The sequence below is a fragment of the Antechinus flavipes genome, chromosome 6 (assembly GCF_016432865.1).
Source record: "Antechinus flavipes isolate AdamAnt ecotype Samford, QLD, Australia chromosome 6, AdamAnt_v2, whole genome shotgun sequence".
Lineage (NCBI taxonomy): Eukaryota > Metazoa > Chordata > Mammalia > Dasyuromorphia > Dasyuridae > Antechinus > Antechinus flavipes.
Genome location: NC_067403.1, coordinates 28,400,508 through 28,425,966, shown reverse-complemented (window position 1 = coordinate 28,425,966; position 25,459 = coordinate 28,400,508). Strand labels below are relative to the sequence as shown.

General features: G+C 37.5%; 1 protein-coding gene across 1 annotated transcript in view; it reads right to left on the bottom strand.

Moving 5' to 3' along the window:
• WDR19 (WD repeat domain 19) overlaps positions 1-25,459 on the bottom strand; it is a 65,064-nt gene that overhangs the window by 7,796 nt on the left and 31,809 nt on the right. The window contains exons 20-30 of the mRNA XM_051964943.1: positions 20,768-20,825; positions 19,562-19,708; positions 19,387-19,469; positions 18,709-18,792; positions 17,788-17,934; positions 16,540-16,664; positions 12,042-12,154; positions 8,708-8,776; positions 7,418-7,495; positions 2,837-2,933; positions 1,367-1,491 (exon numbers count right to left, since the gene is read on the bottom strand). Of these exons, the coding sequence (XP_051820903.1) occupies positions 1,367-1,491; positions 2,837-2,933; positions 7,418-7,495; positions 8,708-8,776; positions 12,042-12,154; positions 16,540-16,664; positions 17,788-17,934; positions 18,709-18,792; positions 19,387-19,469; positions 19,562-19,708; positions 20,768-20,825 (1,126 nt within the window). The remainder of the gene's footprint in view (positions 1-1,366; positions 1,492-2,836; positions 2,934-7,417; positions 7,496-8,707; positions 8,777-12,041; positions 12,155-16,539; positions 16,665-17,787; positions 17,935-18,708; positions 18,793-19,386; positions 19,470-19,561; positions 19,709-20,767; positions 20,826-25,459) is intronic.

Genomic DNA, 25,459 nt, shown 5'->3' with positions numbered 1-25,459 from the left:
GTTCCAATTTCTTCTTCCTTCCCCTCTCTCCCCACCTTGAGAAGGCAACTGGGCATATAGTTTGACCCAGCAATATTATATACCAAAAAGATCAAAGAAAGAATGACTGGATGAACAGTTATTGTGTTCTATATACTTACACAGCATCCAAAAAAGAAGCAGTCCCCATCCTCAAAGAACTGACAATCTAATGGAGGAGACAACATCCAAACAAATATATACAAAGCAAGCTAAATACAAGCAACGTGGAAGGGAATTAACCGAGGGAAGACGCTACCGTTAGGTGCTGGGGCAGGCTCCAGGAAAAGCCTTGATGGGACAGAGAGCGACTGGGATGCACGAGGGAGAGCTTTCCAGGTGTGGAATGGGGCGAGAAGACGTCCTGTTTGTGGAGCAGCCGGTGCCACTGGTACGGAGCGGAGCCTGAGGTGGGAGATGGGGGGCCGGGACACGAAGGGCTTAATGTCCAATAGACATTCTGGTATAATTTTGGCGGCGTTTACTGACTAGAAGGGCTAAAGTGCTGTGGTCCGGGCAGGAGAGGCGAACGCTCACCCTCGAGTGGCCACGTCCGTGGCCGGGCAGCCTTGGCAGTGGCTGGCATCTGGACAATGCAGGATGTGTCCCAGGGAGTGAGGCTCGGGGACTGGAGGGTGGGGTGTCCTCTGGAGTCAGAGGAAGGGACAAAGGGGACAGTATTTAAAGGGAAAGACTTTGGTTTTTACTGCAGACTTAATGGAATCCACAATGTGAACTTGCTCTCTTCTGGTCAGATCCCACATAGAAGCCGGTGTTGGCTCTAGGCACATGTTGGAAAGAACACTGACAAAACGGCTAGGTTGGAGCAACCTGGGGAGCAGGAAAGCTGTAAGAGCTGGAGAAGGGGGACCTGAAGATGGCCCGAGAGCTGTCTCCAGGGGTCTGAAGGCTGCCCTAGGGAAGAGTGACTATTGCTCAGCATGGGAAAACCGAGGGGAGGTTTCTGAGAAGCTGAGTAAGGTTGGGTACAAAGGAAGACTTCCTGGTAAGTGGAACTGATTTGGAAGTAGAATGGTTCATCACGGGACAACCTGAAGTGGAACCTGAAAGATCGCCCGCTAAGATGTTACAGAAGCAGTTTCTGCCGAGGTATGGACCAGACTAGAGTCACTCTCGATTCGACAAGGAGATGATCTCTGAGGTCCCTTCAAACTGAGATTTTTTTTTCTCATTCGTGCCATGGAGGAGGAAGTTAGAGGTTTTAGATCTAATTGACTTGTCAAAAATCACACAGCTAGTTAGTGAGTAACGCTGTGACTCTGCAGTGAATGAGAGTGGGAAATGACAGTTTTAACTGTTCAGCTTGTTCAGTTCATTTATACATTACCTTCACTAAAATGTAGCTGTGCAGAATCATGAGATTCGTAGCCATCTCGGAAGGAATCTGGATTTTCTGGGTTTTTAACTCTGCATACATGCTGAAGAGAACATCGTGGGCATTTCGATAGTTTCCTTGAGAAAGAAAAGTAGAGAATGCAAGACAAATTTACAAGGCCCAGAATCTAAAACTGGGAAGGGGGGCAGTTAGTTTTTCATTTTACAAATAAATGACCTATATGTCCTCATTATGCTAAATATTTTAGGTGACAACCAATTAGATCTGATACAGGGAAGAAAAGGCTGAGGTCTCCCACTGCATCCAGGGCCATCTCTGGTCATCTGGATTGCTCTCTGGCCACTGGCCCAGACGGCTCTGGAGGAGAAAATGAGGCAGGGGACCTTACCCAGCCCTCCCTCACTTCAATGCAATTCACCTGCATGTCATGGCGTCCCCTCCCCAGGTCATGGCCCTCTTCGAGAACAAAGGACAAACAACAGAAAGAAAAAACTTACACAACCTCAAAGCGAAAGAACAATACCAGACAAGAGAATACAATTGGCTAAAAGAGGGGAGGGAAGGGAGAAGCAGGTATATGACACCCACAATGTGCTGGGGACTGTGCTAAGTGCTTCAGAAATAGTCCCTCCTTTGGTCCTTAACCACTCTGAAGGGAGGCTGCTATTTCCAGGTTTTACAGTTGAGGAAACTAAGGTAAACACAGGCTTATCTGACTTGTCCAGTCACATAGATAGTAAGTGTCTGAAGCAGAATCTGACCTCTCTAATACAATTGAATTTTTAAAATTTTTTTATTATAACTTTATTGACAGTCTAATACAATTGTTAAGAGTAAGTTGTTAAGAGTTAAGAGTTAAGAGTTGGGATGAACTCTAAAGAATGGGGGTGAGTCAGACAGTAAGAGAGGTTCAAGGGGTGCAACCCAGGTAGGAGAAAGGTTACAAACGAATAAGCATTCCTAAAGGAATAATTAAAACATTTTCTGTGATGCTAAATTGATTGAATTCTTGGAAATCTAAAAAAAGGAGGGACAGCTAGGTGGCGCAGTGGATAGAGCACCAACCCTTTAGTCAGGAGGACCTGAGTTCAAATTTGACCTCAGACACTTAACACTTCCTAGCTGTGACCCTGGGCAAGTCATTTAACCCAATTACCTCAGCAAAAAAAAAAAAAAAAAAAAAAAAAAAAAAAGATTTGTAGCCTCTTAAATAAGAAATTCAAATTCAAACTGAAATTAGTTTTGCATTATTTGCATTATTGCTCCTCATCCTTACCTCGTAAATAGAGAAATCACTGTAGAAAGGAATTGTTAAATAAAACATGAACCTCACTTGCCTTTTGACTGGAGAGAAGCCTACTTTCAATATACTTCTTACAACCTAATATGCAATTCTTTTTGAAGTGGAAAATTAAAATGATGTCATATCAGCAAAAACAGTCTGAATCATGAGGTACTCACCTGCTGATTGCTCTTCTCTGGCAATTATAATAGCAGTCCTAGCAGCTTCTCTGTATTGTTTCAGAGCCATGTACAAGCGGAAAAGATATTTGGCATCCTTAATCGGAATCATACAATAAAAGCTATAGTTAGAGAAGATATTACCTCATTTACAGATAATGAGCTAAAAGCATATAGCTGGAGATAAAACGAAAATATTGCAACTCACAAATAGCTGAGAGTTTGTATCGATTACAATTTGTCAATTATTTTAGAAACATTCCAGCTAATTTATATCTAAACTTTCCAAAGTATATTGTTTTATATAATGTCATCTTTTCAAATAGTTTAAAATTCATTACTCATGTGAAAATTATATTTCACATATTAAAATCTGTTCTTTCTTCATCCTTTATTGGCACAATTCTCCTTCATTTCTAGACAAGTGCTCACTCTTAGACTGCTTTCATGTTATTAAATTTTAGAAAACGTATCTAAATCAGGGATGCTTAGTAATTCCTTCAGAAACAGAGGTCTATGAAAAGCAAATTTTAAAAAATGCAACAGAAGGGATGAAATGAGTGTGTTAAGTTATTCTGGGGCATTTCTGGATGCACATGGATCAAGGAGAATTTGGCTCTCTGGCTCTCTCTTAACAAGTACTCAAATAGTTTTCCTTATGTTTTAAATCTTAGAATAGAGAGCTGAGAATGAGGGGAAGGATTCTAAAATATAAACTGTAATAATAATCTTTATGATCTCAAATTTAAATGTTTTCTAAAATCATTAACATAATTAGTCTCTTATAGAGTATTTAATAGTTTTGAAGACACTAGTAAGTTGTTATGAGAACAGCAATTTAACTAGCAATTTATGTTCTTAGAATTATGGAAGCTGATAATTCCTACCAACAATATTAGCAAAGTGGTTTTTGCTCTTATTGATTTATTGACTAACAGGTTTGAAAGAAATGTTTCCAAGTTATCAATACATGAATATAGAAGTTGGATCCTGTGTGTCACTGTTAAACTTTATAACACTTGCTGTCATCCTGGATAGAGTACATTATTTGTGCTCCAGTTCTGTTCTTGAAATGTTTCCATCTTAGATTTTTTTTTTCACCTTTTGCATATTCTAAACTATCTATTTCTAGGTTATTCTATGAGAATCTTTTCGTAATTCTTTCCCATAGTTCTCAGCTACTAAAAACAAATATCAACTCCATGGTAGTAAAAAGACTTAGAACAGTCTAATTTTTGAGAATTTCTTTTAAATTTTTTGAGATGAACCACATCCCGACTATTCATTGTCAAAGAAAATCAGCATAACCTAGAGAACATAACTCTTCAGAGCTTGCTGTTACTTTTCATTTCTCGCCTACATAAGGATTCTTACAAAGCTTTGTGCTTACTGATGGAACAATGTGAACCTTCAAGGCTTAATCACTGCAGTACTTCAACTTTAACTTTTACATATTAGTCATTTTGTATAATAAGATTTGAATACCAAAAAAAGGACGAATGAAAGAAAGAGAAAATTGCATATTTCAGTCTGTACTAAGATGGTACGTTTCATCATTAGTCATTTGGGATTGTCTTGGATCACTGTCATTCACAGTTCTTCATTGTACAATATTGCTATTAAACTGTGTACAACATTATCCTTCCACTCACTTCACTTTGTCTCAGTGTATATAAATCTTTCTAAGTTTTTCTAAAATCTTCCTCGTCATTTTTTATAGCACAAAAATATTCCATAACAATCATACCACAGCTTGTCTAGCCATTGCCCAAATAATGGACATCCCTTTTTTTTACAAATAGGTTCTCCGGCATCCCCACTTTTTTGTGACATTTTTGGGATACAGATCTATTAGTGTTGCTGCTGGATCAAAGGGTATGCACAGTTTGATAGCCCTTTGGGGACAGTTCCATACTACTCTCCAGAATATTTGGAACAGTTCGTAACTCCACCAACAATGTATCAGTATCCCTATTTTCCCACTTCCCCTCCATCCCTGGGACTTTCTTGTAGGAAGTCTTTATCCTTGCTGCCTCCAGATACAGAGCAATTCAGACTACAGACATTTCTTTTTCTTTTTAGTACAAATGGTCAAGCTAAAATATAAGAATTGTGATTCTTGGCACTTATGTCACCTTTTCCTTTTTTCCCTCCTTCCTCTCTCCCTCCCAACCCCACACCAGAAGAGGGCAATTTTTGACACATACATTTGTGAAACTACACAATACTAAGTCCCCTTTTCAATTCTTTCCTGGAGGTGGATAGCATCTCCCTTCATAGGTCTTTTGTAGTTAAATATTCATATAACTCAGAATGGCTCCATCAATCCCATGTTCTCTTTGAACTGTTAGTGAATAAAATATCCTTATTCTTATTTCTTACAAGTCTTTCTATGTTTTCCTAAAATCAACCTGCTCATTTTTTTTTATAGGACAGTTATTTCTGACCCATCTCCAGTCACCTTGGGAAGATTATGCTATTATATTATTATCATTTACCTAGCTTTCCTATTCCTCATGGATTTCTAATCTTTTAAAGTAATTTGAAGTGAATGAAATTACTGTAGTTTTCTCATTGGATTTCTTGATCATTATTTGGTGTAGTGTTGTTTTTAGATTTTTCCTGAAGTAACGTAAAAGTTTGGCTCCATTCAAGCAGTCATCTTAATATGAACTTTTAATTTTTTCTGTTTTTATTTTTTTCAGTTTTTAAAATTCTGAACTTAAAAAAGATCAAATAAAATGTGCATTTCCATACACATTATAAAATAGAGGAAATGGCTTTTATATGAAACAGAATATCTACTGCTCTGGTCCTGACTTTATAAGTACAGATAAATTCAATGTGTCACTGTAAAGTCCATTTGGACTTCCTTTTGTTTTCTCCTTTTGAAGAGAAGGAAAACCCTGATCCTAGTCCCTCCTCTTACTCAATTATTTCTTCAAGTTTTCCTTTAGCCAATTTCTTATACTAAGGCAGATTCTGGTCCTCCAAGGCTCTGTAGTTATGTCCACTGGCTCTGATGCACTCACATTCCATCTCTCCAATGCTGTCTGTCTTAGCTGGTGCCCGAGTCTGAGCCTCTGCTACAATCCTGCTCTATACCCTGTCGTCCAGGGAATTATGCCACGAATTGTCCCCGTGACTTTCCAATGAGAGCGACACAGGTTTGTCTTCGTGGAGCCATCCTTAACTTCTCTCCCTACATCCCCATATCCAATCCTTTGTCAAGTGGCGTTATTCTGACACCCACAACATTTTTCATGCTCACCCTTTTCTCCTGATCGACACAGTCTCTGGCCTAGTTTAGTCTCTCATCACCTCACCAGGTTGAAACAACCATCTAGCCAGTCCCCCTACCTTTAGTACCTCCCCCCTCCAAACCATCATGCATGTTGCCAAACTGATATTACCAAAACATGGATCTGAACCTGTTACTCTTTCTGTAAAAATCTTCAAAGGCTCCCTTCCATCATAAAGTCCAAATTCTTCAGTGTAACATTCAAATCACTTCAAAAGTTACCTTTCTGTCCTGTTTCCTGCACACATATTCCATCTCTTGTTTCTCTACCTTGCACGAGTCATCTCACTGCTGCCTCCCTAAATCTACAGCTCAGGTGCTATCTCCTACATGAAGCCTTTCTTTTTCCTCGAAGTCAGGGACTTGTAAACTTTTCCCACCCATAATCCCTTTTTGTCCAAGAAGTATTTATTGACCCCAGGCATATAGGTATATAAAATAGGTATACAAATCAAACATTCACTAATAATAAACCTTAATATTGCAGCCTATCCATTGAATTATGTGACCCTGATCTAAAGTTTATGAAGCCTTGCTCTAAGTAATGGGATTTATTTTAATGAAAATAACTATGTGTGTTTATGTGTGTAATACTCAGTATTGTGCTCCCTCGGTAGAATGTAAACTCCTTCAAATCAGGTGATAATTGTTGTTCTTGTACCTAGCATTTTATGCAGTATCTTGTACGTAACGGATGCTTAAAAAATAAATCTGTTGAGCTGAATAACCTAGTAATTTTCTTTAATAATGTATTTATACTTTATGCTCTTCCTAGAATATCATTCTATGGCTTCTCAGTGAAGGAATAGAATATTTCCTTGCCAAATAACATTCTGTCTTTTTTCCTTATAAGTTTTAAATTTAAAACAGCACATACTTATGTGTTTAGCATAATTAGCATAAAATTTTCTGATATATTTTCAAAAATTATTTTTTAGTAGAGCTATCCTTTGAACATCCTCAGTATTATCTAGAAGATTTCAATATGTTTCATAAATTCTAATGTCCATTCTAAATGACAAACAAACTAAAACACAGGGAACAGAACGAAATAAAATCTCATAAACAAAATCCCTAAAAAGTTATGTGAATATACTTTAACATATTTTACATATATTGGTCTACCTGCCATCTGGGGGAAGGGGTGGGGGGAAGGAGGGGAAAAATTGGGACAAAATGTTTGGCAATTGTCAATGCTGTAAAATTACCCCTGCATATATCTTGTAAATAAAAAGCTATAATAAAAAAAAAAGTTATATGAAGTAAATGATTGTAATTACCTTAGGCATACCATCATTCTCACCCAAGAGATGATCAATTAGCTGATTAGTTAAAACTTCATCCTTAGCATGCCCAACCTATTAAACAAAATCAAAGAAAAACATGAATCTCTTCCAGAACACTACCATACAAAGCATGCAGAGAAGTACATGAAAGTGTCTTCATTATTATATATCTCATATTTACAGGTAGCAAACACAAAATATTTTTTTAAAATCTTATTTAAAATATTTGACTCTATTTAGATCTTATACACTTAGAAGTCACTGAACATTAGGGTTGGAAAGGAAATTAAATCTCATTTAGTCAAATTTTTCTAATTTTGGTTTGAGGAGAATGGTCTTCAGAAAGATCTAAATGAATGCTCCTGACCACACAGGGAGTTAGCTAGTGTCATGTTAGAGCCTGAAAAAGCAATTGGCTTTTGGGATTTCCAGACCAATGCTTTTTCTCGCTTCCCTGCACTACACAGCCTCCTCTCCTTGCTGACAGCATCTAGGACCTTTCCTCTCATACATAACATCCAGTCCGTACTACATAAGTGACAATCATTTAAAAACTCTGCTTAAAACATTGTGATGTACAACAAACACTAAAATGTGACTTCAAAATTTTTGTATTTTCTTGGAAATGAATAAAAAGGTTAAATGACTAATTACAAATATAATACCTAATATTAAATGCACAATGAATTCTACCTTGAAAATATCTTACTAAGCCAGAGTGGGGCAGATTTGGAGAATTCTGACAAGCTTTAGATCTCACTTGAAAAAATCTGATATTAATTTAAGTTAATATTAACTTAAAATTAACTTAACAAAAGTTTAACTTTTAAAAGTTAACTTAAAAAAGACTTTAAGTGGGGGAATAATTAGAAAGCTGGTCTAGACCTTGATTAAAAATTCCAGCTTTCATACAAACTGGTTGTGTGACCTCAGGTAAATAGCTTGAATTCTCAGTGTCCCAGGTAAAAGTCTCTAAAACTATCAATGGCAGAGAAAGTGCTGTTATAAAAAGGAAGAGAAGTTTCTTCACAAAGAATTTCCTACATCAGTGAAATCCCAATGAAACTATACAACAACCCTTGAAAGACTTTAGTTTGGGGGCAGCTAGATGGCTCAGTGGCTAGAGAGCACCAGCCCTGAAGTCAGGAGGACTTGAGTTCATATTGACCTCAGACATTTAACACTTCCTAGCTGTGTGACCCCGGGCAAGTCATTTAAGTACAATTGCCTCAACAAAAAACAAAAACCAAAACCAAAAACATTAGCTTGAAAAAAGTTTCTTACTGTTTCGATTGCCATTTCTATTGCTGTATTATCTTCTGTGTTGGGGCATTTCAAGAATTGTTTAAGTGCCTGAAAGAAAAGAAGATTGCCAAGAGTGACCTTAGAAGTCAGTAACTAAATGCTAGCATATAATAGCAATAGCAAAAACATGTTTAATTAGTTTTGTTATTGTTTAAAGGCATAATGAACTATTTTTAGAAAATATATATGGAAAATTTCAGCTACAAATTAATAAATCAAAGTTCTAAATACAAAACCAACATTAATCTTTTTTGCTCTTAGATTAGTCAAGTTAAAATCACTAATATAGTATTAATAGTATATTAAACAATGACTTAAAATTTTTTTCAATTAATAAGCAAATATTTTCTTTCTCCCATCTTACTGTCTTATCCCTTTGGGGAAAAAAGAAAACTAAAATATATCTATTTATATAGATACACACAAGATTCTGTATCTTGAGTCTTTAATTTCCTTGTCAGGAGCTATGTAGCATCATCAGTCTCTTGGAAATATGATTGGGCACTAAATTAGAATCTAAAGTCTTTCAATGTTATTTCTCAGTCTAAATTGTCTTACTGATTTTGCTAACTCTCCATCAATCATATAAGGCTTTTCCAACTTTTCCGGTACCATCTCTTTTGTCATTTCTTTTGGCAGATCGTTATTCTATTAAATTCATACACCGTAATTTGTCAGTCATTTTCCAATTAATGGAAACCCTCTTAATCTTCAGTTCTTCACCAGTACAAGAGTCGTACTACTATATTTTAATATATATGGGTCCTTTCCCACTTTTTTTTTTGATCTTGTAGGGATTTTAGATCAAGTAATGATTGCTGTGTCAAAAGCTGTGCACAGTTTAGTAACTTATAGGGCACAGTTCCAATCTAAAAAGCAATGATTTAAAAAACATCACTGAAGATTTGCAGTTTCATGGCATTTTACAGTTTTCTTTCTTTTTAAAAACAATCTGAACTTATGCACACATAAAAAAGGATTTCCAAATATACAGCAAAATGCAAAAAGATTGTATATGAAATCATGAATTTCCATTCCATGTAGCTGAAAAATACGCATACACAGATAAATATGTATATGTGATAAATTCCACCAATTACTTTCCAAAAGTCCTGCTTTTCTGCACCTCCTTCAGTTCTATTCTGTGCGTTTTGAAAAAAAGTTTCAATGGCTCTCTCTCTTTCTCTCTTTCTCTGATACACCTATTGATACCCTCTTCTCCAATTAAAAATGAGGGAGAAAAAAACTCTTGTGTCACATGAGCCTCATTGAACAAAATGAACCCACATCTGGCCATGTCTCTGTACTTTGTTTCCATCACATGGCAGGGTAACATGTTTTATCACAGCTTCTTTGAAGACGTGATTGGTCACTGCTTTGAAAATAATTAAGCCAGTCAAAGTTGTTTTTCTTTATAAAAGTATCATTATATAATTATTCTTATGTCTCTATTTCCCCCTATATCAGTTCATGCCACTTAGATTTCTCTGAAATCATCTCTTTTTTCATTTGTTACAGCTTAATAATATTCCATTATACACATATAACAGAATTTATGAATCCATTTCCCGATGATGGGAACCACCTACCCCGAATTCTAGTTCTTTACTTTTTCCCCTTTTAATTCTCCCTTCAGGACCAAATTTCCAAAGCTGAAGTTTGTGTGGCTTATAAAACTCCCTCCCAGTCCCTATCCTCCTCCTTTACCCTGCCTCTTTCCCATTTGAGATTCTGTTGAATCTTCCTGTGTCCATTTCAAAAAAGAGTCAAGTGATTCTAATGTCCATTCTCCCTAGTCTTTCTTCCATATTTGTACATTCTTCCACCAGTTCCAAGAAACAGCAAGTTCCAATTCTTTCTTCCTCCTTGATAGATGTGGCATATTTCTTTTCTCTTCCCTTCTCATTCATCTCTTAAAACCCACAGACCATAACCTTGCTACCCCAAAGGACATCTTTTTTTCTTTCTTAACTCCACGAATGCTCCTTGAAGTCATTTGGATTCTGCCAGAAGAACAATTTATACAATAAAAATATTTTAAAGACAAAAGATTTAGGAATTCTGATGAACACACAACTACTAACACAATTCCAGGGGATTCATGAAACAGGCGACCACCTCTTGAGCGAAATGATGGGCTCAAAGCCAGATTGAGACTGTTTTGGGGGTCTTTTTTACATTGCTATTATGGGAATTTGTTTAGTTTTCTGATACTTGTTTATAATGTTATCTTTATCTTCTTTTTCAGTTAGGGCAAGGAGGTAAAAAGGCTTCTCTTCATGCAATGCAAATGTCTAAACGTTCTAGGAATCAAAGTTCAGTTCACTTTCAGCTTTTACCAATTTCAATCTGTTCCTTTTTTCTTTTTAACTTGGCCATTTGTTTACAGCATGTCTCTAGGTCTCCACAGTCTTTCAAAGATTCCCGCCAGTTGTTTGGGGATTCTACCTGCCACTTACTGAAGTACTCTGAGATGTGTGTTTACATGAGATTTCCCCCAAGAGAATGGAAGCACCTTAATGTCTCTGATTCAGAGCACCTCACTCAGAGCCTAGCACACAGTCAGTACTTAATAAATGCTTGACCTTGAAGAAAGAGTACAAATGCTGACATCACCTGAAACAGCAGGGCCCCAGATCCCAGCCCAGTCCTCAGCTCAGCAGGTCCGGCCATTGTCCCGAGAGCCGGTCCTTGCGGAGGAGCCATCTGCTGATCCTGTTCCTTCCACAGCCACAGCCACTGGGAACGCTTAGAAGCAAACCCTTGCCACCAAAGTCTTTGTGTGGCCACGCAGACCAACATCTGAATGGATATGACTTTATCAGGGAAAGTGGATCAGCTCAGCGCTGCTGATGTCCCTGCTGGGGCGCTGCCATGTCCCTTGACCCTGCTGGGTCATCTCCCCGTTTTAGGCTAGGGGCTCTCTAGCATTGCCCTTTTTGTGTGCACTTAGCGTTGTGCCTTGGACACAGTGACGTATTCAGCAAATATTCTTACGTGTCCATTCATGAAAGCGATGTTTTAGAAAAACTGTTGGCAATGATGTCACTCAGTAGGCAGAACAAGGAGGCTGTGATAAAGCTGTGTTCAATGAGGCAGGAGTCTGGCAGAACCGTGGAATGAAAACGGGATCAATCCAACAGATATTAGGAAAAACTCAATAACTGCTGGATGAAGAATTGATCCGAGAGATTTTGATTCTGAGTCTGGGACAGTGAAGGGAACACTGAATTTTTCCTTGGAAATCTCAATTTTTTTTTTTTTAAAGACATTCCTCTGAACTCTAATAGTGTTTCCCTTTGCAAATACTAACCCGTGCATATTGGCCACATAAGAAGAAGAATTTTCCAGCTTGAAGATGCTTCTTTTCTCCTTCAAAGTATACTGCGATGCTCTGATAGTCTTCGTTACTAGTGTCTGCAGAACCTATAGCAGGGTCATTGAGTAAACATTCTCAAATTAATATTTAGTAAAGTTTTGGGAAAATATCTACAGAATACATATAAAAATTATGACATATATATTGCAACTTGTAGTTTTACAAAGTGGGACATGTCAGCTTTGTAACTAAAAGTACATTCTCTCCCTTTCACATTATTTTTATTCTATATGAAGTAATAAATGATGGGGATTTATAAGAATCTGGCTTAATTAACTACCACTCTCAGGGATTTTCACAAACCTAAAAATTTCATTTTCATTTACAGATTTCAGCATTTATAAGAAACAGCCTAACTTCTTCCCTTTTTGCAAAGCAATTCCTTAAGTATTGTGTGTGTGTGTGTGTGTGTGTGTGTGTGCGTGCAATGTGTAGTGTACAATAAAGTCGCTGGTTTGGTAAGTCGGAATTCTGACACTGTGTACTTGGGAATCACTTAAGTCTTTTGGACTTCAGTTTTCTCATCTATAAAATGAATGTTTTCAGAGCCTCCTCAAACTAGCCACCTTTTTTTTCCTTTTGTGTTTGGATCTTTCATTTCAGAGGAGAAAAGTTCATGGAGCTGCTACAGCTCTGCCTCACAGTCTGAATCCTCTTTCTGAGCACTCAGGATAAATGAGGGAGAGACAGATGGATGAGAGGGTACTAAGGGAATGCCTTATAATTCTGCCATTACCCAGAAGTGTTGTTTTTAAAAATATTTTTTCTTTGTCTGATCCGAGAAGAGTAAAGAACATTTTGCTTAGGGGAGGTTCTGTTGGCAGCAGCGGCTGCTATTTCAATAAAGTATAAACTATTATGACTGGAGGAGGAATTACATTTTTAATTTCCTCTCAAAATATGTGTGTAAGAAGGAACAAGTAGGAATGTTAAAATTTCATCTTTTTTTTAAATCAAAGGATTAAATATTTTATACTTGATGTACTTTATATTCAGTTAGTAGAATACCCCATAATCCTCTCTAATGGAGACTAATACATGTTTAGGGTCTATCTGTGTCCTTAATTGATACAGATTCTCCCTGCAGAGAGACTAAGGAGCTTGCTTCATGGCATCATGGCGACATGGACTGGAAAGGCTTTGGAGAGACGAAGGATTACATATCTGCGTCCTGTAACTGGACCCAACTTGCCACCCATATAGTTAGGAGGATCCATTTTCTCCTGGCAGTGTAGCCAGAACTGAAGGCAAGCTCAGTCAGGATACCTCATTTCTCATCTGGCTGTACTCTTTGGGGTTTCTCTGACTTTTTAGCTTTTTCTGGAGAAACCTCATCTTCTTGTAATATCTCATCAGCCTTGATATTCCCTCATCTGTCCTCTCCCTCTCTGATGGGAGGTGGAGCCAAGAACTCCCAAACCCTTAATTAGGAGGGGAGCTCAGCTCTGATCATCTCTCATCTGGCTGGACTACTTTGGGACTCCTCTGACTTTTCTACAAATCCGGCCACATCCCACCCCACTCCCAATCCCTCCACTTGCTCTTTGGCTTCTCTGTGTCTTCCCCCATTAGATTGTAAGCTCTTTGAGGCCTTGAGGACAGGGGTAGCTTCCCCACCCCACTCCCCTTCATAGTTGTATCCATAGTGTTTAGCACATAAAAGGTGCTTAATAAATGCTTATTGGCTGGTTGACTGGTCTCTTTAACTACTTTTTCTCTGGCCATGCTCATGGCTGGACTCCACTCAAAGCCCGTGATAAGAGACAGTGCTCTGAGGAGCACAGGGCCTTGGTCCTTGGTCTCTGCCCTTGTTCTGTTTTATTCTAAGTGAAGGGGGTAGAGCCTCCAAACTTTGAGTTTTGAGAGGTCAGAAGTGAGTTCCGGGATGCTGGCAGTCAAAGGGTGGGTCTGCAGCCAGTGCAGCATTGATGCCTCTAGAAGTAAGGAGTGGTCTTCAGGCCCCAGATCAGGAGCTGCTACTTTTGGAAATGAATTTGGTAGGGCGAAGGCAATGCAGAAACTGGGCTAAGTTTGAATCTATTAACTGTTAAGGGAGCAACCTGCAAGTGGCTGCTGGGGATCTACTTCTGACCAGCAGAATGGATCCCTTCATGTGAGAGGATGATAATGATACAAGGACACCAGGGGCAGTTGGGTTCTCTGACCCCAATCCTGTTTCCTCTTCTCTCCCAATCCACAAGCAACATCTGAGTCAGTAAAGGCTGATTTGTAGTTCCTTCTAGTGTGTGGGAGCTATAGGGGCTTAGGAGAACTGACCGGCTCCTTCACACTTAGGCGTGGTGGTCCTTAACAACTGTCCCCTAGCAATGTGAGCAGAACAGTGGGAGTTTAAGCTAATGGTAACAGGAGAGATGCTCCAAACACTCAGAGTGGCCTAAGGTGCTGAGAGGCTGTATTTGGGAGAGTTATTATTTATGTGCACATTTGTAATTCATGCAACTTCATGTAGCATAAAGGGCACATTTGTGAGGTTCGAGGGAGAAATTCTCTACAGAATGTCTGTACATGCTTCCCAGTCTCTCCAAGCCCCTTCTTTCTCACATTATCACAGCCCTTTGGGAAGCAAGCTCCAAAGGGGAATTTCCATTAGCCAAGCATGTTAATACACTCTAAGCATTTGCTCATCTCCATTGTCCTTTATTATTTCTCTGAAAAATGAATTACAAATAATAAACTATTGTAAAAGCTAAAGGAATCTAGCATTAGGATTTTTTCATTCTTATTTTAGTTTTTTTTTTTTTTTTTAAGAATTACATGTTTTTGATACTTGATAACTATCTGAATAAAGTTAAATCACAATGGTACAAAGTTTACTTGATGACTTCCATTTGTAACTGGAACACACAACTTTTTTTCCCCTAAACCCTCCTATTCGTTGCTCCTTTTCCATTTTCTTAACTGTCTCCAACCCTATCCCTTCCATTTCCTACCTTATATTTGGTTTCTTCTTTCTGACTTTATCCTCAGTCTTCCTCATGGTTGTACTTTTGTTTTTAACTATTGGGCACCTATCTTTCTGCAATCTAGGCACTTAGGGAAAGATATTAAATTAGATTAATTTGAGATAAGAGAAAAGAAGGTTTTCTGATTCTTTCTAGATTGTCACTTGAATGGTGAAGGAAATAGAAGGTAATTCAAGATTTTTATGACTCTCTCCCTGAACAGGGATCATCGGTTCATAGATCCAGAGACCAAGCATTAATGATTCGACATTCTAGACACCAACCAAACATTCTGAGTCCAGACCTGAGGACAGAAAGTTGTGATACCGACATGTTGCAGTTTTAACAACAGTTCATGAGATAAACAAGTGGGTCTTGTCTTATTCAAATAAGGTAATCATAAATTTGTTCACAATTCATTCATTTGTTTCAGTCATATCCTTCTCTTAGTGACCCCATTTGGGAATTTCTTGGCTAAGATTCTGGAGTGGTTTGCCGTTTCCTTCTTCAACTCATTTACAGAGAAGGAAACTGAGGCACAGAGAATGAAGTGACTTGTCAGGGTCACACAGCTTGGCAGTGTCTGAGGCTGGATTTGAAATCAGGAAGAGGAATGTTTCTGACTGCACACCTGGCTTGCCATACACCATGCCACCTGGTTGCCATGAAGTTCACAACATGTAATTTAATACACTATTAGATATAGTGCAAAAATATTCTCCAGGTATTTGAGAATTACAGTGTGTTTCTGAATACAAAAAAAAACAAACCAAAACACACATGAAAAACCTACCCTCTTCTCCTCACCCCACAAAATAACTCCAACACAAAACTTGTTTCTATTTTTTTTCATTAACCCCATTGTTAACCACTTCTAATATTTTGTCACAAAAAAGCTTTCTGGACATTAAATAATGGCTTATGATATTAAGATGGAACTTTAAAGATTTCAACAATTTCTAAGTCTATCAAGTATATAAAGAATATGCAGTTAGGAATGTTGAAAATGAGAAGTCTTTCTTTTTGATTTTATGGTATATAGCTTTATTGATTGACTAATTTCTACTTACATAAAACCATCACCAATACATGCCATAGATCACCATAATATGACTCTTTTACTGACTTATTCATATTCTCCAAATTAACAACAAAAAAAAGAAGTGTCACATCAAAACCAACACATTTTCTTTACTAATCAGAAGCTTTACTAAGTCATTATTTCGTACCGCTTAGGTATATCTTGGCTTACATCCAATAGGACTAAGTAACTGAAATAATAAATGGACCAAATTATAAAGTGGTCTCATTTATAAAGTCTATTGATGAGCATGAAGATAGCATTATAGTAAAGCATGTAGGAAAAGTAGTATACATTTTTAAAGAACCTATCTGATCAATTAAACTTCCATTATCTAGTTTTTTATTTTTAAAGTTAAAAGTGCAACTTTAAAAAACACTAAGCTTACCAATGATGTCTGCATAGATCTCCATCTGATTGTGCTGCTGGGCTAGGGTAAAAGCCTCATGATTACATTTGGACATAACAAGAAACTGGATAGCAGAGCCATAGTCACCCAACTGAAGAAAGAATCTATAATAAAAGAGTTTACTACAAATTAGATTATGGTTTGTATTGAAACATATTCAGTGATTTATTAAAACACACACACACACACACACACACACACCTTTTGAGCCCTCAGTTGATCAACTGTTTAGATAAATTATATAAAACTTTATTAGTATAAGGGAGGGATTAACTATGTCACAGAATGTAGACAGCAGGATGAAGTTTTCATGGGTAAATAAATTTGTGATGTTCCACTGTAATGCCCTTCCACAAAAAGAATAATAGGATGGGCTAAGCATACAATTAGCCACAATCCTAAGGGCTTTAAAAGTAAGCTAAAGTGAAAAGAGATTTCCTTCTTTAAGAAAGAAAAGAAGAGACTTACTGCCTGTAGTTGTTTGTGGAGCCCCTTAAAGGGATTCAAGGGAAGGACTAAATTTCTTGGTTTCTTGCATCAGAAAACTTTCTACTAAAAGTATTAATATTTTAGAAATGTCCCTCTCCTTAGCTCATTTCAAAAAATTTTAAAAAACACCTTATTTTAAGCCATGGGGCAAAGCAACATTCACAGGAGTAAAGATGTTTTCTCTAAGTTTTAGAAAACAGAATCAAATCTGTTCAGTCTAATTCTTCCATTTGGAATCCCCATCAAAAAGACATTCTGAAGAGGTTATGATTACAGGATCATGGATTCATGCCAGAAGAGATTTCAGAAGTTATTAGCCCAATTATTTCCTTTTATATATCCAGGTCTTATGACTCCAAAGTCAATGCTCTTAAATGAAGGGATGTTGAAGAAATGAGGCTCTTCTGGAACACTGTGTTCCATGTTACAAAAGGTTACAAAAGATCATATCTGTGGGTTATCTGGCCAGGAAAATGAAAATAAGCTAGGTAAGGTGTGACATTTGAATAGGAAGAGCTTCCAAAGTAGATGAAAGACTGAACCTTATCTAGCTGAGAGTTAGTTCTTCAAAATTAGGGTGCTGGGGAAATACTTCTGGGCTACTAACAGGGTTAAACTAACAGGGTTAAAAGCAAAGCTAGGCAAGTGTGGAATGTTTCTTTTTTTGGGGGTGGGGGGGCAAGAAAGACTAATTTACCTGACATCTAGAGAAGATCCAGATTAATTGAAATAGTTTACCTGGCTACCATTTTGGCTCCATCGAGAGACTGGGTTTCTCTGACAATTTGGACAGCCTTTTCGGGATTATTAAGGTGATCCAAATAGATTCGGATTACACTGTTCCATTGTTTTGCATTTTCATAAGCAACAACAGCTTCTTTATATCTGTAAGAAGTAAATCACACCATACAAGCAGACTTTCTTAATTTAAAAAAATTAGATTTTACGGATGCTAAATTTTTTTTTTATATTATTGTCATTTCAACAGCTCCTCCACCACTGAACTTTCCCTTGAGATAAAGAAAAACAATTAAGGAAAAACATCTGATACAGCGATCATGTCTGACAAGGTCTAACAATATTATGTTCTGTAATATTCCCCTTTGCCATGAGGTAAAAGGTAAGTTTCATTATCTATTATCTGAGATGTTTGTTGGTTTTCAAATTTTCAGAGTATGACTTCCTTTTAGTGATCTTTAGTGATCCTTTGATCACTACTTACTGCATTTTATTCTTTTGGTTCCACTTATTTTGTTCTGCCTCAGTTCAAACAAATCTTCTCTTATTATTCTATATTCTTCATAGTAATTATTTCTTAGTACACCATCATATTACATTATATTCATAAACTACAGTTTGCTTAGCTATTCCTTAGTTGATGGGACCCGTTTTGTTTCCAGTTTTTTCCACTATCAAAAATGATTTAGAACAGGTTTTCATTTCATTTTTAGTTCATAGATCTTTTTGTGAGAACTATTCACATCCTTTAATATACCTTATCTACTTGGAAGTGGTTCTTGGTGTTTACAACATTTTAAAAGAGATTTGAATAGAAATTCCTCTTCTTTGCTCTGCCTCCCCTTAAAGTTTACGTGTTGATAGTTAACTTTAAAACCTACACCGACATAAAAATGTACATAATCTAGAAAGTATACAAACCTTCCATCTGCTTCTTTAGCTTTGGCATACTGTAGATGGATCTTAGGAGAAGAAACGTTAGGCAGAAGCTCACCAACTTTTGCCCTAGATAAACGGCAAATAAAAATCTAATTATTCATTCACTCAAGTTAAAATGAATTTATCACTATGGATTCTTGATTTATGTTTTTAGAATCACCATGTTTTCAAAATCTTAACTGCAGATCATATTGTGGAGTCAATAGCTGGTTTTTTCTTTTCTTGGTACTAAGTACTTGAGAGGAGAAAGAGAAGATAGGGCTTGTTAATCTTTTTCAGATATTCAGTGATTTATCTCATTTAGGATTTTCCCATACCAACCACCACCTTCAAAAACTCTTATTTTCAACATCCAATACTTAGTTTCAGTAGAACTTTATCTGAGGTACAAAATGCAGAGAAAAAGATAAACAAAAAACAAAAAACAGGAACATGGGTAACAAATTCTTGCATGAGCAGGACAGTTGAAGGACTGGGGGACTTTCATGATTCTTTCAGATTCTTAGATCCTATAAGTCTATGGAGATATTGGTAGAATGCCAAGGTGGGAAAAGTAATTTGAAAATAATATGGACAAAGGCAGAAAAGTATTCAGGTGATTACTTTGGAGGAGAGGTGGGTTAAAATATATTTCTAAATATTGTATTGGCAAATCCTTACCAGTTTTTACAGCGAATATAAACAGATGCTGCTTTGTCATAGTACTGCCCTTTTTCGTACAGTTGGGCTGCTTCTGAGAATTGCTGCAATAGGAGAGTATTAACATTTTGACCTTTATGAAGAATAGGACTGACTCATTTTCTTTAAGTGAACATTTATATAAATGAAAGAATACCTTCATATTTTCCAGAATAGCACCACAATCCCTTTTCAGGAGTCGACTTGGATGTTTGACGGCTTGGTTAACTCCACGGCGAATATCCCCCATTCTAATAGACATTTGAGCCACTCCAGCTAGACAGGCCTCATCATGTTCTAGGTGCTGGAATTGAGAAACAAATACTTAAACTACTCTCTAAAAACAGGTTATTAAAAGAAAAAAATATGAAAAACCACCAGCCTCAAGTTGGGGCAATGATATTGCTATGAGCAGATATAGCTTATGAATGGTGTTTTGAGAAAGTACTAAAAAGACACTTATTAATTGTTTTGTTTCATATTTGCCAATTGTCAGAGTGCTAATTATCTTGCTTCTTTAGGAAACCGATTTTTGAATTTTATTCTTATAAATTTTAAAATTAGATTTGTCAGGGTCTTATCTATGATGCGGTATTACATTTTATATAAAATTCAGGACATAAAACATTTGGGTCATAAAAAAGTATATTAAGAAGAGGAGAATGATTTGTCTATCATTGGATTTCTTTTTCTTGTATAGAAACTTATAAACGGTAATTCCAACAAGCAGGTTACTATGTGTGATGCACTGTGATGGGTACTGCGTATACAAAGGCAGAAAGTAAAACAGATATGTAATTTGGTGAAAAAGAGGCAACAAGGAAGAGCTTTCTATCAGGGATGGAACGTGAAATGAACCTTGAAGGACGTTCAGGATTCTAAGGCGGAAGGTAGAAGGGAGTGCATTATAGGCACAGGAGACAGCTTGTGTGAAGGCAGAGGGACAAGAGAAGGAGGGCTGCATTCTGCAAACATGAAGCAGTTCAGGATGTTTGGCACAATGATTCCAGAATGGGGAGTGATGGTCCAATAAGCCTAGAAAGGTTGGCTGGAGCCAGATCGGGACAGTCTTCAAATGCCAAGTTGAGGGTTTTGTGTTTTATCCTGAAGGTAATAATGAGTCATGGAATTTTCTTGAGTGATCGGGGAGAAAGGGGTAGACCGGTTCAGATCTTTGCTTGAGGAAGATCACTTTGGCGCATGAGTGGACGCTACAGATTGAAGCCAGGGTGGGGGAAAGCACGAATGGGATAGGGAGTGGTTTTAATAGGTCAGGCAAGAAGGGATGAGGGCCTACATTAGAGTGGTGGCCATATGAGTAGAGAGAAGAATTTGAAATTCTCTGGTCTTTATTCAAAGTTACCTTATCATCACCTGTTATTCCTTTCTCATAATGAGCCAAAGCATTTACATAATCACCCCTAAAAGAAAAATCACAATATATTTTAGTAAAGTAAAAATATTATGTTCATGTATCTTATATTAAGTTCCTTATTCCCATATCTTCCCAGAAAATATGTCAATACATCAAGACTCTTTGATTTTGTCTGTGTAGGCTCTTTTTCCAACAATATAGTTCAAAAATTCTATAATAATTTTGTCAACTAGTCACTTGCCTGAAGCTCAGGAATAATTTCTAGGAAAAAAGCAATACTATTTGGTTGAATCCTGCTTCTAATATTTGTTTGTGGAATGAAGTAGAAGTTGATATGCTCCCTATCTGGAGAATAAAATGATTCTTGGAGAAAGAACAATTCACTTTCCTTCAATTCTGTTTAATTGCATTTAGCAAGTGTTCCCTTTCCACCCAGTGCTATAGTAGATAACAAATTATTGTCAGAAATCCAAAATAAATACACACACAGTCGGATCTCAAGCTGCTAAACGCATTAAAGATGCAATCAATCAGAAGCATAGTTAAGACTGTGGAGGAGCAAAATGAAGCTCAGCAAGCTCCCCACCAAAATTTCTTCAAAGAGATCTAGAAAATGTACCAGACCAATCCTGATGGGAGAATCCACACAATTATCACAGTGAGACACTGTTCCAGCCCAGGTAAGGAAAAAAAATCAGAGAGGTCTGTGGTCTGACTGGGAGCAAAATCACATGGAGTGCTCCGACATAGGGAGAGGCTAAGGACTGGAGCATGAGCAGATATCATACTTGTATTGGGCACTGAGCTGGGGACAGATGCCACCTCTCATTTCTGGGGGCATTCCAAAGAGGGAGCAGCTGTAATAGTGGACTGGAAGAAGAGGTCAGGGGCAGGCACCATGGTGAGGCTGGGGTCACGAGGATGGAGCAGGGACTCGCTTCATCTGAAAACTGCAGAGGAATAGCCAGGATCGGAATCTCAGACCAAAGGAAAGCCTAAAGTTCTGCTAACCTTTGAAAGAGAAGAGCTTCCCAATGGGCTGAGAGAAGTCTAAGACTGGCTACGTCTAGGAGAAATCTACCAGTGCATAGCCACAATCCCAAATCAAGAACTTAAAGAGCTCAGACAAGGGGGCAGCAATCATCATTTGCTATGGTTCACATCCTTTTGGGAGCATGGAAAGCTTGTAGGTCCCCAGTCTGAAATGTCCTTGAGAATCCAGAATAGCAAAATATCCAATATTCTAGCAAAAGGATTTTCTCACTAGTAGTACACAGAGATGCCCTAATATAAAGTCCAAATTTGGGAAACAGGCTGGAAGAATGAACAAAAAAATCCAAAAAGAATTCCATCATAAAAAGCTATTATATTGACAGAAACAATTAAGGCAAACCCCTCAAAGAAGATAATGACTAAAACATTGATAAGCAATGCCTCAAAGGAAAACACAGAGAGGGCACAAATTCAGTCGGAACTTCTGGAAAAGAAGAAACACAATTTTAAAAAAATATAAATGAAAGAGCGCTAGAGAAAAAATTGGAAAATTGATGAGAATTAGGGAAGAAAGAATTGGAAAGAGAATTAACAGGTTGGCACAAGAGATACAAAGTCTTGTGCAAGCAGCAAACTGCCTGAAAATCAGAACAGACCAACAGAAGCCAATTACTCTGAGACAGTGAAAAATGTTCTTAGAAAGTTAACAGAAAGAAAAGAAAGAAGAAGAAAAAAGCAACTGACTTAGAAAACAGAACGAGGAAAAAAAATTGAAGAATCACTGGACTAATTCAATGCCATGACCACAAAGAATCTGGACATCATATGTCAAGAAATCTTAAAAGAAAACTGCTCAGATCTCTTAGAACCAAAGGACAGAGTTAGATGGAAAGAATCTACAGGTCACCTCCTAAAAGAAACTTGAAAATGAAAATCCTCCAGAACATGACTGCTCAAATCCACAGGTTCCAGTTTGGAATACAATATTTCAGAAGATAAAGGATATAAGCGTATAGCCAAGAATAACTTATTCTGTAAAACTAAGTAGAATCCTACAGGCAAAATGTGGACTTTATTGAAACAGAGTAAAAGGTGCTGTACTCTGTGAGCAAAGCAGAACTAAATCAGCCTAGAAGAAATGTGAGATGCGCCAAATGAGAGTCTCCCCAAATATTCGTAGGGACTATTTGTGTCCGACCTGTGGCCGAGCGCTCCGAGCTCAAATTGGTCTGATCAGCCACAGTCAGACACACTGGAACTCGACTCTAACATAATGATGTCATTTGATCCTCTTCAAGAACTAAGGACAACAACCAACCTTTTTGACAAAATTTTTTAAAAAATGTGTTTGTTTCTGAGCTTAAGGAATGAAACAAACATTTTCATAACACAGTAGAATAGGAAAAAAGATGACTGCACACAAAGCCGCAAATGTATTACCTACTAATATAGAGAACTTCTAAGCATTCTTAATGAAAAGATCAGAACAGAATAGAAAGTCTGAAGTTCACACCCAGGAGCCTAGAGAAACATCATGTGGTCAACACTAATGAAGGAATAAACAAAGATAAGCTGTTTGCCTTTCTTAATGCATGGTCTTACAACGCTATCATTTTTTGGTACTAATTGAAGGCAGCATATTTTTCATTGCAACTCTTCCCTAAGTCAGTTGTGGTTATTGCATCAAGCTTTGTGATAAGCTAAATTAATTCATATAAAGGTTGGTTTTCAGTTAAATGTCAAAATTTCATGATGCAAATTGAGTGGTTCTTTCACCTCACTGATAGGCTCAGATGTTCTTACCATGTAGAAAAGAAGGTAAACTCTTTGTGCATATTTAGATAATGTTTCATTAACGCTAACATTAACTAAAATTTTTCAATTTCCTCAAGGCTCAATTCTTTTCCTTATCATTTTGGTTAAATGTTAGACTGTAACTCAAAGCAAGATACAGTTTGCTTTTCATTGACACTTTTTCAGAAATGCAAAAGTAAATTTCCTTTACAGAAAAACCAAAAACTCTATCATCATAGAGAGTCTACTTAAGCAGAAAGCTGGGAAAAGTTCTGTGAAGTCTTGATGATCTCAAGGGAAGAGGAATATTTTGGAGTGGAGGTTAGGGAGAATTATGTCACCTAATCAGGAAGTACAAGTAGGCTCTGTACAAAAAAGGAGAGAGTGGGGGAAATGGCTGACCCTCGAGTCTCACCTTCATATGAACTGGTCACAAAAGGGAAGAACAGAGGTCAGAGTATAGAAATCCATTTTGCTCAATAGGAAAAAGGAAAAAAGAGGAGGGCTAGCATTAAGGGAGGGATCTGTCCTAAGCAAAACCAATTCTAAGGATGTATAAAAATATTTATAGAACTTTTTGAAGTGGCAAAGATTGGGAATCTGAGGGGGTGTGCATAAATTGGGAAATGGTTGAACAAGACTTGGTACATAAACATGGATAGAATACTATTATGCTGCAATAAGTGATGAAAAGGATGATTTCAGAGAAACCCAGGAAGACTATATAAACTGATACAGAGTGAAATAAGTAGAACAAGAACAATGTCTACATTAATAACCACATTGCAAAGAAAAATGATTTAGAAAGATTTAAAAAGTCTGGCCAACATACCATCTATAACTCCTGAAGACTGACAATCACATGCCTGCTGTCAGAAAAACCACAGACTTGAGGTACCAAATGAGACACTTTTTTGGACATTGCCAATGTATGAATGTTCTTTGCTTGCCTATACTGATTTGCAAAGGCTTTTGGTTTTCTTCTGCTTTTAGCAGGGTGGGAAGGTGGCAGGAGGGGGTTAAGGGAAAAGGTAGGTTTTTGTTGGTATTTTCCTTGTTCAGGATTTCTTCCGATGTTACTTTAAACTATCTTGGAGCAAGGGCATGTCTGAAGGCATGGAGAGAGGGACTGTGCCAATTTGGACATTTCTTCAAATAAGTAAGAATGCTCAGACATTAGACCAATGCTAAGTTAATAAAAATGGCTCCTGGAAGACTTGTGCCTAAAATGAAGAGCACAGTAGGATGGTTTTTTCCTTGGGCATCCTCCAATATCCCAGCTCCTTGCACTGTGCTCTCCATTGGGCTTCCATTGCTCCATTATTAAACTTGCTGATGGGTCTACTTCCCTCTTTCTCTCCTTATTCCAATTAATCCTTCTTTCAGCTTCCAACATGATTTTCACAAAGTATAAGTCAGACTGCATCATTTCCATTATTCATCAAACTTCAGTGGCTCCCTACTACTCCCAGGATCAAACAGAAAATCTTTTTGACTCACAATCCTTTCACAGTCTGGCTCCTTCTTATCTTTCCACTTTTTTTATAGACAACTCTTCTCTGGTCACTCTATATCTGGTCACACAGGCTTACACCTAGCATGCCATCCCCTGCTGTCCCTCATGCCCTCGAATACACTTTCTCCTCACCTGAGATTGTGGCTTCCCTAGAACTTTTCAAGATTCAGTTCACCTGCCAGAGACCTTTTCCAGATTGTCCTGCTTCCTTCCCCCCATTCACCCTCCCCCTCCTTGCCACCTGTTTCTTCCTTCCCTCGGAAACGGATTTCCAGTGTATGTGTCGTGCATGTACAACTTTTTGAATGCAGTCTTCCCTGTGGCTGGGTGAGACCTCTGAAAGTATGATCTGTGTTTTTGTATTTTTTTGTATCCTC